Source organism: Mesoplodon mirus (assembly GCF_964341445.2).
Source record: "Mesoplodon mirus genome assembly, contig: HAP1_SCAFFOLD_1518, whole genome shotgun sequence".
NCBI classification, from domain to species: Eukaryota; Metazoa; Chordata; class Mammalia; order Artiodactyla; family Ziphiidae; genus Mesoplodon; species Mesoplodon mirus.
Genome location: NW_028294653.1, coordinates 66,032 through 82,770, shown reverse-complemented (window position 1 = coordinate 82,770; position 16,739 = coordinate 66,032). Strand labels below are relative to the sequence as shown.

At 42.9% G+C, this 16,739-nt stretch overlaps 1 protein-coding gene across 1 annotated transcript; it reads left to right on the top strand.

The window, feature by feature from the left end:
• Nucleotides 1–197: 197 nt before the first annotated feature.
• LOC309798066 (uncharacterized protein) lies at nt 198–16,503 on the top strand. The gene is made up of 6 exons (XM_082646388.1): nt 198–323; nt 8,772–8,819; nt 11,351–11,421; nt 11,877–11,907; nt 14,697–14,916; nt 16,450–16,503. Exons 1-5 carry the CDS (start codon nt 206–208, stop codon nt 14,885–14,887), a joined length of 459 nt encoding a protein of 152 aa, XP_082502514.1. The 5' UTR covers nt 198–205; the 3' UTR covers nt 14,888–14,916; nt 16,450–16,503.
• The last annotated feature ends 236 nt before the right edge of the window (nt 16,504–16,739 follow it).

The window sequence follows — 16,739 nt, the reverse complement described above, 5'->3', positions numbered from 1 at the left end:
AGGTTGACGGTGAAAGCTGTAAATGGGTCTATAGAAGTAAGGGGTTGAAAGGTGATTTTCTCAGCACCTCCTCCTCATTTGAAATTTTCAACTGTGATCAATATCTTATTGAAGGACTCTGTCTGCACAGAGCACAGGGGAGGTCTGAGAACCTGGAGGGAAGACCAGGGGGATGCTCTGTGAGCCAGCAAGACGAGTAGGAGAAATGGGTGGGTCAACTTGTATAATAACTTTATGCTCATGTTGTGTTTGTACAGAATGGATCATGGAGAGCATATATAGCAGTGATGCTGATGACGATTCTGATAGCGAACAACTCTCAGGTAGGATCTAAAGCGAGACAACTCCTAGAACACTTGGGTTCCACCCGGTTCTTTAGAAACTAAGGAAGGTGTATATGCAAACAGGAAGAAGAAGGAAATATGTGTAGAATTCTGATTTGCTCTTTCCAAATTTTAATGATATAATAGAGTTATTGTGTCCATGTCCTTTGACTGTACTGTGCTTATAGTCATCTTTTCTTGCTTTGCCATTCAGAAATTTTCTTTCTCAGAAGACTACTCTTTCATTGATTTTTCTCTGCCAAAGATGAAAGGTTCGTTTCTGTTTGGTACCTGGAGGGTATTTTGCACCAGGGATTTTGGTTTCCTTTTTACATTCGCGTATGATGGCCATATCCTAGTGGGAATAAAACTCTCATAGTCACTTGACACTGGAGAACAAGTTCTTATACTGAGTATCAGGTGGTGGATGAGACTTGAACTCTCTCCCTCTACACTTTCAGGACTTGTAGCTTAATGTTACTTTTGTCCTCACTGTTTAATCCTCATGGAAAATGCGCTCCCAGAGATGGATGAGTCACAGAACACATGCTTTGGGGCCACTGCATGTGCTCAGTCTCCTCATTTCAGCCTCAGCACCTCCCAAGGCTGATGTGCTGAAGGTGCTTCCATTTGAGAGGGGTCCACGTCCAGCTGCCCCTTAAGACCCTTCATGGGCGGCAGGAATTGTAGAGGACTGTGTGAAGGGGCTGCTGGGCTCACTTCACACACTGGTTCTCACAGCCCTGCTAACCTGGTCTCCTGGAATTCACCAGGCCCAGGACAGAGACTCATGGCAGTAGGGCCCAGGGTCACTGCTCTTCTTACAACCCACTGCTCCATCCGGACAGACCTGCCCCTGCTCCCCACACTCCAGTCCTGCCTACCCTCTGACCTTTCCTCAGGCCTGCCTTGGTCTTATCCTTCCCAGTTTTTCTAAGACTGGTGTAAACCCTGGCAGTTGCTGTGTGTTTATGAGGCTTCCTCTGCTGTAGAATATTGTGTCAGTATTCCAGGCTAAGGGAATAGGGAAAAGTTACTTTTAACTCTAACACTGCTTTCATCCTCTCTAAAGAGCTAAGAGACTTACGGAGTAGTTTTGATGTACCTAATGTTAGCTCAGGCACAGGACCCTTACTTGTTTTGTGAAGTTGGTTACATATCTAGGCTATTGTGGAGAATGCTGCAATGAACATAAGTTCATCTCATTGTGATACTGATTTAATTTCCTTTGGCTATATACCCAGAACTGTGATTGCTGAATCATATGATATTTCTGTTTATAATTTTAAAAGGAACCCCCATACTCTTTTCCATAATAGCGGCACCATTTTACATTCCCACCAGCAGTGTACAAAGTTTCCAATTCCCCACATCTTGGCCTTGACTTGCGGGCTCTAGAGCACGGGCTTAGTAGTTGTGGTGCACGGGCTTAGTTGCTCCATGACTGGATTCTTAGTGAACAAAACTGTATTTCACAATCCCTACTACTGGGTCAATTACAACTTCATTTAATAAGAAATCTCATCTCTTAGTAGGTCTCATAGCATTCTGAATGGTTATGATACAACTCTCTACCACTTCCCTCATTCTAACTCTTTCCTATTAGAGCTTCGGGATGAGTCCTCCCCCCTTACCTGAAGCACCTTGTTTTAGGTAGGCCTCCATCATTTTGTAGGGAGCCCATGCTTGTCCCCACATGCCACACCCAGTTCTGGAGGAGTCCGAGAAAGAAGGAGCCTCCAGGAGTAGATGGAGGAAATTCACTCCACCTTTCTCCTTTGAGGCTAATATTCACTATCGGATTCTGTGCTAAGGAAACGCAATGTCCTTCTCCTGTGGAAAGTCTGTCTTCCATCACTTGTGCCGGCCCTGTTTCTGTGTGCTGGGCAAGAAACACTGCGTACAGTGAAGACAGAACCAAGAGATCTACCCCAGGGATTGAGCTCAGGGTGGGCACTGACTCCCTTCCCAGGAGGGCGGAGAGGAGGTTGTGCTTTGCAAGGTGGGACAGAGAAACCAAGCAGTGTGACAAGAGCATCTCCACTCATGTTGCTGTGCAAACTGCCAGATGAAGTAGGTTCTTGGTATTTTCTGAAGGCGTTTTGCAAGCAAACAATTCTGGGAGTAAAGTCAATTAAAACATGGAAAGATATACTTAAAAATTTTTTTTCGATAGTGAGTCCTTTGAGAAATACATACTTTAATAGAATATGATTGCCTTATATGTGTCAATATTTTCCCCACCAAAGAAAACACTGAAAATGCTTGATTGTAAAATGTCACTTGTTTACCCAAGAGACTGTGTATGAATAAAGTTGTTCTAGAAATCCTCAATCCCTAGGTCGTGGTTTCCTGATGGTGCTGAGGGGAACCCTGATGTGCGATTCAGTGCCTGCTACTCACAGGGAGGCTCTTAAGAACGCAGAGACCCGCCCAGTGGACCCCACGTGTGAGGACAGGATTGGAGCCTCGGGCTGGACTTGAAGAGGGAAATGCTTTAGAGAAGTGGAAGGAGATACAGGAAGGGCACCTGAGCCATGGGGAGTCAGGGGTGCTTGGTTTAGACATCAAGGAAAAGTGTACACCTGAGCACAGCCTGGGCCACACTTAGGATGCTATTGGCACTTCTGCTTGAATGGGGAAGAGAAAGGACATCCCCCTCTTGCTGGAGTGAACTCTGGAGAGATGTCTTCTTTAAAGCCTGGGGAGAGGACCTTCTCTCCCATTATCTCCTGATACCTGTGTACATTCGAGACCCTTCCTGCTTTCTTCTTTCACTCTGTTGACTCCCTTTCCTTATTTTTCTTCTTTTTTCCCCTTTTTCCACTTTGTATTTATTTTACATATGTATATTTTATTGTTATAAGAGTACACATACGATAAAATCCAACGTCTTAACAGGTTTTGAAATGTCCAGTCAGTCCTGTTGACTACATGCACCTTGTTGTACAGCATGTGTCTAGAACTTTTCCATTTTGCAAATAACACATTCTAACCATTGAACAGAGACTTCCCATGTCAACCTCCTGCCAGCTCTTGGAACCACCCTTCTACTCTCTGCTTCTCGGAGCTTCCTTTCAGTTTTTGAACTTCTGTGACTGGCTTATTTCACTCTTACAAATGTCCTCCAAGTTCTTTCGTGTTGCTGCAAATGGCAGGATTTCCTTCCTTTTCAAAGACTGAATGACATTCCACTCTATGTATACACCACATTTTCTTTATTAATTCATCTTCCCATGGACACTAGGCAGTTTTCCTATGTTGTGTATTGTGTATAATGCTGCAATGGACATGAGATTGTAGATATCTCTTGGACATTCTTGTTTTATCTCCTTTGTATATAAACGTAAATGAGTGATTGCTGGATTTTATGAGAGTTCTCTTAATAATTTTTGGGGGACCTCCATTCTGTTTTCCATAACGGCTACACCATTTTACATTATTTCAGGTTACAAAATAGGGTACAGAAGTTCCACTTCTTCACATCTTTGCCAGCATCCGTTAATTTTCTTTTTTTTTTTTTTTTTTTTTTTTGCATTACACGGGCTTCTCATTGTTGTGGGCTCTCCCGTTGAGAAGCACAGGCTCCAAACGCACAGGCTAAACGGCCCTGGCTCATGGGCCCAGCTGCTCAGCGGCATGTGGGATCCTCCCAGACCGGGGCACAAACACGTGTCCCCTGCCTCGGCATGCGGACTCTCAACCACTGTGCCAACCGTGAGGCCCTCATTGTCTTTTTATAATACACATTCTAAGAGGTGTCGGTGATATCTCCTTGGAGCTTCATTTCCATTTCCCTGATGCTTAGCGATGTCGAGCAAATTTTCATATGTAGATTGACCACTTGTATGTCTTTATGGACAAATGTCTAGTGAAGCTTTTTACCCATTTTTAAAGTCCATTATTTGCCCGTGTTTTTCTGAAATTGACTTGTAGTAGTTTCTTATATATTCTGGATATTGGTCCCTTATGCAGATACAAGGTTTACACATATTTCCTCCCATCCTATATGTTGCCTTTTCATTCTGTTGATTGTTGAAGGGACTATCCTCTCTTCACTTGGTAATCTTAGAACCTTGGCCAAGATCAGTTGGCCATATATATGTGCGTTTATTTGGGGTCTCTCTATTATATTTCATTGGTCTATCTCACTGTCTTGATGCCAGTAGCAGACTATTTTGACTACTGTGGCATTGTTATGTGTTTTGAGTTCAGGAAGTGTTAATCTCCATCATTGCTTTTTGCTCTCAAGATTGTTTTATCTACTTGGGGGTGTTCCATATGTATTTTCGAATTCTGTCCACTTCTATAATAATGACATGGAATTTTGTGGGTTGTTGTGATATATGTGTACATCCCTTTATGTAGTATAGAAATGCCAACAGTATTTAATAATCCAGTCTATGTACATGGTATGTCATTCCAATTACTTGTCTCTTCTGTAATTACTTTCCCCAATGTCCTGTAGTATTCAGTATACAATTTTTTCACCTCCTACGGGGCCTTTTCCACTGCCTTCCTCAGGTCCTCTAGAGTCAGGGGTGAGAAGGATGGACTAATGGAGAGAGTGAAATCCATCCCGCCCCTCTGCACCTACTCTCTGATTATGTCTAATACAGGTGTACTGGGCCATGCCCTTCACCTCTGTCTACAATTGGGCCCCTTGCTGGGAATTCCTCTTGGATCTGAGTGTTGACTGTACTATTTCAGTGTCCACAAGGACTCTCGCAATGCCTGGCGTGGGTACAAGAGCCCAAGATATACCTACATACGAATGATCAGATCAGGCCATCAAATTTTCTGCCGTAAGGAACAGCCAGGGGAGGGGTGGCTGGTTGCCTCTATCTCATCTTTGGATTTCTTAGAGCTGAGCTTTCCAGTGTGGTAGCCACTAACCAAATGTCTCTATTTATAATTAATTTAGTTCGAAAAATAATTAAATCATTCTATTAAAAAATGCAAAAACCACACAATTGCTTGGTCACACTAGCCATGTTCCAAGTGTGTCTGTAACATCTGGAATTTCAGGTTGGTAAAGTTGACGGTGAAAGCTATAAATGGGTCTATAGAAGTGAGGGGTTGGAAGGTGAATTTCTCAGCATCTCTTCCTCATTTGAAATTTTCAACTGTGATCAATATCTTATTGAAGGACTCTGTCTGCACAGAGCACAGGGGAGGTCTGAGAACCTGGAGGGAAGACCAGGGTGATGCTGTGTGAGCCAGCAAGTCGAGTAGGAGAAATGGGTGGGTCAACTTGTATGATAACTTTAGGCTCATAGTTGTGTTTGTACAAAATGCATGGTGGAGAGCATAGATAGCAGTGATGCTGAGGACGATTCACATAGGGAACAACTCTCAGGTAGGATCTAAAGGGACACAATTCCTAGAACACTTTGATTCCACCCGGTTCTTTAGAAATGAAGGAAGGTGAACATGAAATCAGGAAGAAGAAGGAAATATGTGTAGAATTCTGATTTGTTCTTTCCAAATTTTAATGATATAATAGAGTTATTGTGTCCATGTCTTTTGACTGTACTGTGCTTATAGTCATCTTTTCTTGCTTTGCCATTCAGAAATTTTCTTTCTCACAAGACTACTCTTTCATTGCTTTTTCACTGCCAAAAATGAAAGGTTCTTTTCTGTTTGATACCTGGAGGGTATTTTGCACCAAGGTTTTGATTTCATTTTTACATTCACGTATGATGGCCATATCCTAGTGGGAACAAAACTCCCATAGTCACTTGACACTGGAGAACAAGTTCTTATAGTGAGTGTCAGGTGGTGGATGAGACTTGAACTCTCTCCCTCTACACTTTCAGGACTTGTAGCTTAATGTTACTTTTGTCCTCACTGTTTATTCCTCATGGAAAGCGCGCTCCCAGAGATGGATGAGTCTCAGAACACATTCTTTTGGATCACTGCATGTGCTCAGTCTCCTCATTTCAGCCTCAGCACCTCCCAAGGCTGATGTGCTGAGAGGTTTCCAATTGAGAGGGCTCCACGTCCAACTGCCCCTAAAGACCCTTCATGGCCGGCAAGAATTCTAGAGGACTGTGTGAAGGGTCTGATGGGCTCGCTTCACACACTGGCTGTCACAGCCCTGCTAACCTGGTCTCCTGGAATTCACCAGGCCCAGGACAGAGACTCAGGGCGGCAGGACCCAGGGTCACTGCTCTTCTTACAACCCACTGCTCCATCCGGACAGCCCTGCCCCTGCTCCCCACACTCCAGTCCTGCCTTCCCTCGGACCTTTCCTCAGGCCTTCCTTGGGCTTATCCTTCCCAGTTCTTCCAAGGCTGGGGTAAACCCTGGCAGGTGCTGTGTGTTTAGGAGGCTTCCCCTGCTGTAGAACTTTTGTTTCAGTATTCCAGACTAAGGGAATTGGTTCAAGCTACTTTTAACTCTAATATTGCTTTCATCCTCTCTAAGGGGCTAAGAGACTTACGGAGTTGTTTTGAAGTACCTAAGGTTAGCTCAGGCACCGGACACTTACTTTTTTTGTGAAGTTGGTTGCATATCTAGGCTATTGTGGAGAATGCTGCAATGAACCTAAGTTCATCTCATTGTGATACTGATTTAACTTCCTTTGGATATATACCCGGAACTGTGATTGCTGAATCATATGATATTTCTGTTTATAATTTTATAAGGAACACCCATACTCTTTTTCACAAGAGCTGCACCATTTTACATTACCACCAGCTGTGTACAAAGTTTCCAATTCCCCACATCTTGGCCTTAAACTGTTAATTTTTTTCTTTATAATACACAGCCTAACAGGTGTGAGGTGTTCATTTGCATTGCCCTGATGATTAGTGAGGTTGAGAACCTTTTCCTATATTTGTTACTCTTTTGTATGTCTTTTTCAGGAAATGTCTTATTTAAGTCTTTGCACATTTCTTAACCCATTTATTTACCCTTTTTAATTTTTTAATGTATTTTGCATTTGAGTTGTAGTGTTTTTCTTAGATGTTTTGGACATTAGCTCCTTTTCTGATATATGTTTGTAATCTTTCTGTAAGTTATATTTTCATCCTATTGACTGTTGAAAAAACTATACTTTCCCTATTTGTTGTCTTAGAAGCTTGGTGAATTTCATTTGGCCCTGTATCTATGAGTTTTCTTGGGATTTATTTATTCTGGTCTTTAGGCCTATGTATCTGTTTCTATGTCAGTACTATACAGTTTTGATTCCTGTGGCTTTGTAGTGTGTTTTGAAGACAGGAAGTGAGAAGCCTCCATCTATGTTCTTTGTTCTCAGGATTGTTTTGTCTGTTTGGACTCCTTAGTGTTTCCATATATATTTTAGGATCTTTTTTTTTCTATTTCTTTGAAAATGACATTGGGATTTTGATATGTATTACAATGAATTTATAATTACCTTTGGGTAGTGTAGAAATGTCAACAATAAGAAATCTCCAGTCTATGAATATGATATGCCATTTCAATTATTTGTTCCTTGTTAAATACTTTCAGCAGTGGTTTGTAGTTTTCAGTGTACAGGCCATTTACCTTCTAAGGGCATTTTGTCCCTTCCTTCCCTGGATTTTTCAGAGGCAGTGGTGAAAAGGCTGGCCTCATGAAGTGAGTGAATGTCCCTCCCTCCCTTCTGCACCTGCTCGCCAATTATGTCTAGCACAGGTGCACTGGGCCATGCTCATTACCTCTCCCCTCAAGTGGAACACCTGTCGGGAATTCCTCTAGGATCTGGGTGTTGACATTACTGTTTCAGTGTCCCCAAGGTCTCATGAGTGCCTGGCAAGTGTGCCTGATCCTAGGAAACACCTACAAATGAATCATCAAATCTGGCCAGCAAACTGCCCTGCAGAATGTGTTGGGCTGCACCTCTCACACCTGCAAGCCCTGTACTTGCTCAACCTCAGGGCTAAGAACAGAGCCTGGAATCAGGGACAGAGACATTCATGGTTTAATAGATGGGAGATCTTTCACGTCAGAAGCAATGTAGTCCTGGAGAGACATCCCACTGTAGATAGCCAATGGCAGTCAGAACGCAGCAGCAGCAGTAGGAGCATTCTTCACTCTGGGCGGAATAGGCAGGCTACCAGTTAAAGGGGGAATTGACAGCAGTTGGGCTCATCGGTTACCAGGGAAACCAGCAGAGTGACGCATCCCTCTTACCTCTTGGACTAAGTACTTCACTGGGCACAAGTTTTTCCTTTGATAAACCATCAGCAAACAGCCATCTTGAATGGGTATATATATATATATATATATATATATATATATATGGAGAGAGAGAAAGAGAGGGATGTGTATTACAGTGTGGTAGCCACTAGCTAGATGTGCCTGTTATAATTTATTTAAGTCAATTAATGATTAACTCATAGTATTAAAATAAAACAAATAAAATATCCAATTACTCAGTCACATTAGTCACATTTTAAATGTATCCATAAGACTTGTAAATTCATGTTCGTGTTTCTACAGATTCGACTCTGGATAGCATTTGTGGCCGTGATAAGGAAAAGGATACAGGTAGGAACAACACTTAGGTAGGATCTAATGGCAGAGGGTTCCTGGAACTTTAGGGTTATATCTCCTGCTTTGGAGACTGAGGAAGGTGGATATGAAATCAGAAAGAAGAATAAAATATGTGTAGAGTTCGGACTTGTTTTTTTCATATTTTAATGATACAATAGAAAGCAATTGTGTCCTTAGACGTGACTGTGCTCTATAATCACATTTTCTTGATTTGCTCATCAAAAATGATCTTTTGCACATGAGCTGCTCTTTCTTGTGCTTGTCACTCCCTAATATGGAAGTTTGTTTTCTGGTTAGCACATGTAGGGTATTGTGCACAGGAGAGTTTGTTTTCTTTTGCATATTGACCCATGATGGACAGAACAAAACACTCATGGGTCAAAACACTCATGGGCCCTTGAAACTTGAGACCAAGTTCTTCTAGAAAGGGTGAGGTGGTGGATGAGAAGTGAACTGTCTCCCTCTGCACTTTCAGGACTTGTGGCTCCACCTCATGTTTTGTCCTCACTGTTAGTTCCTCTTGTAAAGGACAGTCCCAGAGATGGATGGGTCACAGAACACATGCTCTGGGAACACTGCATGTGCTCAGTCTCCTTGAGCTCATCTCAGCCTCTCCATTTCCCCAAGGCTGATGTGCTGACATGCTTCCATTTGAGAGGGGTCCACGTCCAGCTGCCCCTAAAGACCCTTCATGGCCGGCAGGAATTCTAGAGGACAGTGTGAAGGTGCTGCTGGGCTATTTCACACACTTGCTTTCAAAGCCCTGCTGACCTGGTCTCCTGGGGTTGACCAGGCCCAGGACAGAGACTCAGGGCAGCAGGACCCAGGGTCACTGCTCTTCTTACAACCCACTGCTCCTTCCAGACAGCCCTGCTCTTGCTCCCCACCCCACAGTCCTGCCTACCCTCTGACCTTTCCTCAGGCCTGCCTTGGTCTTATCCTTCCCAGTTCTTCCAAGGCTGGGGTATACCCAGGCAGGTGCTTTGTGTTTATGAGGCTTCCTCTGCTGTAGAATTTTGTTTCAGTTTTCCAGATTAAGGGAATTGGGACAAGTTACTTTGAACTCTAATATAGCTTTCATCCGCTCTAAGGGGCTAAGATACTTACGGAGTTCTTTTGAAGTACCTAAGGTTAGCTCAGGCACAGAACCCTTACTTGTTTTGTGAAGTTGGTTGCATGTTCTTCCCTCAACACAGCTGTTGCCCAGATTTGGTTAATATTCCTTTTCCTCAGAAGGAGATGGTGCAGAGATAAATGTTCTAAGCTCTTGATCTCCTAAGTGGAAAAGCCAAACTGAGAACCCAGGGGTTGGTCCCAATATGGATGCTCTGGATCCCTGACCTGCACTTACAACTCAGCCAAGGGATCCTCAGTCATGGAGCAAGGGAGTCCCTGCATTCGTATCCTTGGCTGGAAGTCCTAGCATCTACAAAGGTCCAGACCTTGCCCATCAGGTGGCCTTAATGATCACAGAATCCAGGGCAGCTATGGCTGGACTTATCAGTTGACTTTGGCACAGTCATTAATGTGAAATTCACCTCAAGACCTGCATTCTCCTGGTCAGCTACAGATTCTGAGAGGTTTGAGACCCCACGTATACAGTACAGGTCATATCTGTCAGTGCTGGTGTCATTGCTTAAACAAGGCCAAAAGCAAATAAGAATCAGGGAGCTATTTTATTGTATTGGATAACATTACCATAAGCCTTAGCATTGGTCAATTCCTGTAGCCCACACCCAAGGACTCAAAGTGGAACCTGACTGTTAGCCTGTACACTTCTCCTGCACAGCTGGGTTAGAGACAGGCTGTGCTGAGTCTGGGCTCCCTCTTCATAACAAAGTGTCCCACTTATGGAACAGCTCCCTAGAGTATGGACAGCCGCTGACTCAGTGGGCATACGTACATTGTATAGCAAACAAAGACTGGGAGAAAAATATGATACGATTGATAGTGGCTGTATCTAAAGGGTAGGATTTCAGTTTTGTCAAATCTTGTGTATTTGATTTTCTTTAAGACAAGTGATTAGTGAATAAATGTAGCATATTTTGTCTAGGATTGAATTCAGTCCTTTAATGGAGGTTGCTGTTAATCAAGTATAAAATATCATACAACAGAAGTCATGATAAATGCAGTAGCTGGCATTGTGGATGCTGGGGAAAGAGTGATCTGGGAAAAATCAAGAGACAGTGGCAATTTAGCAGAAGCTCAAAAGAGGCAGGATGGGTCATGGGTCTCTGTCACTGAAACAGAGCATGCATTTTAATGTTTACCATTTTTTAGATCGACCCTTCCCTTCTGATTAGGCTCCCTTTAGCTACAAAGCCAAAGCTCTGTTTTCATTTCCTTCCTCTTGTCCTTTACCTTCCTTCATCCCCCAAAGAGGATGGCCCAACACCAGCTCAGCCCACACTTACTAACCTCCCACATCCATACACACCACCCCATGTCCTCATCGAGAAGAAAGGCCCTGAGTCATTCCTGAGCTGCATCACCAGTGTCCTGACAGTTACTCTGTGTCCCTCCAGCTCTCCCTGATGATGTGGCGGTAGACCTGCACCGTGATAGGACAGAAGAAAAGCCTCCGAGGATCATCAAGGTAAGCTGGATTTTTTCTGGTCTGAGATAGAAATATTGCTTTATTTCTCTTTCAATAGATTTAAGTTATGAATATTTGAGGGTATTCCTTCCAGATACATACAATTCCCTTGGTTGGGAGAATGTGGAGTGAGAGTCTATTACCAACTCATGGTGCCTGATTCCTCAGGACATTAAAATTGACAGCATCCATTACAGCCTGTATAGTATGGAGCTCTCTCTCCTGGAGCGATTTTTCCTCTAGGCAGAGAATTCTGTAATTTCCAACCTAAATGGACTTGGAAGTTCCATCCTCCTAGCAAAGTTCTTGCCTTTCAGCCTGAATAGGTTTGCTCTGATAACCCTTGCTGGGTTCCCTGGACCACTGTTTCTTATCAGGTTTTCTACTGTCAGCAAATGAACAAAAGACCTGAGCATCACTGTTATCTTATCCTCATAGTGTTTTCTCTTCTGTAGTTGCAGGTGGCCTTCACAGAACGTGAAAACAGTATGTATTCTGGAATCAGTCACTTGGGGAGGAAGAACTTGGAAGATGAGAAAGTGGGACATTCTTGCTGGTTTTAGTGTAGAGGGCAAACTGATTTCAAATTTGTGCTGGGAATGAGAGTAGGGGTCCTGGTGATAGAAAGAGATTTACAAGTAATGTGACCAGTTACTATAGTCCCAGGAAGAAGCTGTATTACGGTTAGGTGGTGTAAGTTTGTGTGCATGAGAAAGGGTGTGTCTGTATGTGAAATGAGTGGTATGATTCTGTGTGTGTATGTGAACATTTTGTGTTGTGTTTCCCTTGACTTATGTTCCCATAAACATCACTGTTCCTGGTGCCATCTTTCTAAAAAATATTCCCATCAACTCTGCATCATGAATGGGTATGGATATAAAAGTAAATAAACTGTACACTTTCAGGGTGTGCATTGATTTTATACCAAGTGAGCCTCATTTAACCTGGAAAACAAATCCTATCACCACCCAGGCAAATGTTTACTGGATTCTTTTTTTTTTCTTTTGGCTGTGTTGGGTCTTCGTTGCACTGTGCGGGCTTCTCATTTCGGTGGCTACTGTTGTTCCAGACCACGGGCTCTAAGTGCATGGGCTACAAAATTTGTGGCACGTGGGCTCAGTAGTTGTGATTTTCAGGGTCTAGAGCACAGGCTTAGTAGTTGTGGTGCACGGGTTTAGTTGCTCCATGGCTGGATTCTTAGTGAACAAAACTGGGTTTCAGCATGCCTACTACTGGGCCAATTACAACTTCATTTAATAAGAAATCTCATCTCTTAGTACGTCTCATAACATTCTGAATGGTTATGATACATCTCTCTGCCACTTCCCTCATTCTAACTGTTTCCTATTAGAGCCTCAGGAGGAGTCCTCCCCCCTTACCTGAAGCACCTAGTGCTAGGCAGGACTCCTTCTTTTTGCAGGCAGCCCATGATTGTACCCACATGCCACACCCAGTTCTGGAGGAGTCCGAGAAAGAAGGAGCCTCCAGGAGTAGATGGAGGAAATTCACTCCACCTTTCTCCTTTGAGGCTAATATTCACTATCGGATTCTCTGCTAAGGAAACGCAATGTCCTTCTCCTGTAGAAAGTCTGTCTTCCATCACTTGTGCCGGCCCTGTTTCTGTGTGCTGGGCAAGAAACACTGCATACAGTGAAGACAGAACCAAGATATCTACCCCAAGGATTGAGCACAGGGTGGGCACTGGCTCCCTTCCCAGGAGGGCGGACAGGAGGTTGTGCTTTGCAAGGTGGGACAGAGAAATCAAGCAGTGTGACAAGAGCATCTCCACTCATGTTGCTGTGCAAACTGCCAGATGATGTATGTTCTTGGTATTTTCTGAAGGCTTTTGCAAGCAAACAAGTCTGAGAGTAAAGTCAATTAAAACATGGAAAGTTATACTTAAAAATTTTTTTCGATAGTGAGTCCTTTGAGAAATACATACTTTAATAGAATATGATTGCCTTATATGTGTCAATATTTTCCCCACCAAAGAAAAAACTGAAAATGCTTGATTGTAAAATGTCACTTGTTTAACCATGAGACTGTCTATGAGTAAAGTTGTTCTAGAAATCCTCAATCCCTAGGTCGTAGTTACCTGATGGTGCTGAGGGGAACCCTGGTGTGCGATTCAGTGCCTGCTACTCACAGGGAGGCTCTTAAGAACTCAGAGACCCGCCCAGTGGACCCCACGTGTGAGGACAGGATTGCCGCCTCGGGCTGCACTTGAAGAGGGAAATGCTTTAGAGAAGTGGAAGGAGATACTTTAAGGACACCTGAGCCATGGGGAGTCAGGTGTGGTTGGTTTAGAGATCAAGGAAAAGTGTACACCAGAGCACAGCCTGGGCCACACTTAGGATGCTATTCGCACTTCTGGTTGAATTTGGAAGAGAAAGGACATCCCCCTCCTGCTGGAGTGAACTCTGGAGAGATGTCTTCTTTAAAGCCTGGGGAGAGGAGCTTCTCTCCCATTATCTCCTGATACCTGTGTACATTCGAGACCCTTCCTCCTTTCTTCTTTCCCTCTGTTGACTCCCTTTCCTTATTTTTCTTCTTTTTTCCCCTTTTTCCACTTTGTATTTATTTTACATATGTATATTTTATTGTTGTAAAAGTACACATACGATGAAATCCAACGTCTTAACATGTTTTGAAATGTCCAGGCAGTCCTGTTGACTACATGCACCTTGTTGAACAGCATGTGTCTAGAACTTTTCCATTTTGAAATAACACATTCTAACCATTGAACAGAGACTCCCCATGTCAACCTCCTGCCAGCTCTTGGAACCACCCTTCTACACTCTGCTTCTAAGAGTTTTCTTTCAGTTTTTGACCTTCCGTGACTGGCTTATTTCACTCTTACAAATGTCCTCCAAGTTCTTTCGTGTTGCTGCAAATAGCAGGATTTCCTTCTTTTTCAAAGACTGAATGGCATTCCACTCTATGTATACACCACATTTTCTTTATTAATTCATCTTCCCATGGACACTAGGCAGTTTTCCTATGTTGTGTATTGTGTATAATGCTGCCATGGACATGAGATTGTAGATATCTCTTGGATATTCTTGTTTTATCTCCTTTGTATATAAACCTAAATGAGTGACTGCTGGATTTTATGAGAGTTCTCTTAATAATTTTTGGGGGACATCCATTCTGTTTTCCATAATGGCTACACCATTTTACATTACTACAGGGTACAAAACAGGGTACAGGAGTTCCACTTCTTCACATTTCTGCCAGCATCCATTAATTTTCTTTCTTTCTTTTTTTTTTTGCAGTACATGTGTCTCTCATTGTTGTGGGCTCTCCCGTTGCGGAGCGCAGGCTCCAAACACACAGGCTCAGCGGCCATGGCTCATGGGACAAGCTGCTCAGCGGCATGTGGGATCCTCCCAGACCTGGGCACGAACATGTGTCCCCTGCATCGGCAGGCGGACTCTCATCCACTGTGCCAGCAGGGAAGCCCTAATTGTCTTTTTATAATACACAACCTAACAGGTGTGAGTTATATCTCCTTGTGGCTTGATTTCCATTTCCCTGATGCTTAGCGAGGTTGAGCAAATTTTCATATGTAGATTGACCACTTGTATGTCTTTATGGAGAAATGTCTAGTGAAGCTTTTTACCCTTTTTGAAACTCAGTTATTTGCCCACTGTTTTTTTTAAATTGACTTGTAGTAGTTTCTTATATATTCTGGATATTGGTCCCTTATTCAGATACAAGGTTTACACATATTTCCTCCCATCCTATAGGTTGCCTTTTCATTCTGTTGATTATTGAAGAGACTATCCTTTCTTCACTTGGTAATCTTAGAACCTTGGCAAAGATCAGTTGGCCATATATATGTGCGTTTATTTGGGGTCTCTCTATTATATTTCATTGGTCTATAACACTATCTTGATCCCAGTAGCAGACTGTTTTGACTACTGTGGCATTGTTATGTGTTTTGAGTTCAGGAAGTGTTAATCTCCATCATTGCTGTTTTCTCTCAAGATTGTTTTATCTACTTGGCGGGTTCCATATGTATTTTAGAATTCTGTCCACTTCTATAATAATGACATGGAATTTTCTGGGTTGTTGTGATATATGTGTACATCACTTTATGTAGTATAGAAATGCCAACAGTATTTAATAATCCAGTCTATGAACATGGTATGTCATTCCAATTACTTGTCTGTTCTTTAATTTCTTTCTAGAGTGTCCTGTAGTTTTCAGTATACAAATTTTCACCTCTTACGGGGCCTTTTCCACTGCCTTCCTCAGGCCTTCTAGAGTCAGGATTGAGAAGGATGGACTCATGGAGAGAGTGAAATCCCTCCCTCCCCCTGCACCTACTCTCTGATAATGTCTAATACAGGTGTACTGGGCCATGCCCTTCACCTCTGTCTACAAGTGGGCCCCTTGCTGGGAATTCCTCTTGGATCTGAGTGTTGACTGTACTATTTCAGTGTCCACAAGGACCCTCCCAATGCCTGGCGTGGGTTCAAGAGCCCAAGATATACCTACATACGAAGGATCAGATCAGGCCATCAAATTTTCTGCAGTAAAGAACAATCAGGGGAAGGGTGGCTGGTTGCCTCTTTCTCATCTTTGGATTTCTTACAGCTGAGCTTTCCAGTGTGGTAGTCACGAACCAAATGTGTCTATTTATAATTAATTTAGTTCAAAGAATAATTAACTCATTCAATTAAAAAATGCAAAAAACACACAATTGCTTGGTCACACTAGCCATGTTTGAAGTGTGTCTGTACCATCTGGAATTTCAGGTTGGTAAGGTTGACGGTGAAAGCTATAAATGGGTCTATAGAAGTGAGGGGTCGAAAGGTGATTTTCTCAGCATCTCTCCCTCATTTGAAATTTTCAACTGTGATCAATATCTTATTGAAGGACTCTGTCTGCACAGAGCACAGATGAGGTCTGAGAACCTGGAGGGAAGACCAGGGTGATGCTGTGTGAGCCAGCAAGTCGAGTAGGAGAAATGGGTGGGTCAACTTGTATAATAACTTTATGCTCATGGTTGTGTTTGTACAGAATGGATCTTGGAGAGCATACATAGCACTGATGCTGATGACGATTCACATAGCGAACAACTCTCAGGTAGGATCTAAAGCGAAACAATTCCTAGAACACTTGGGTTCCACCCGGTTCTTTAGAAACTAAGGAAGGTGAATATGAAATCAGGGAGAAGAAGAAAATATGTGTAGGATTCTGATTTGCTCTTTCCAAATTTTAATGATATAATAGAGTTATTGTGTCCATGTCCTTTGACTGTACTGTGCTTATAGTCATCTTTTCTTGCTTTGCCATTCAGAAATTTTCTT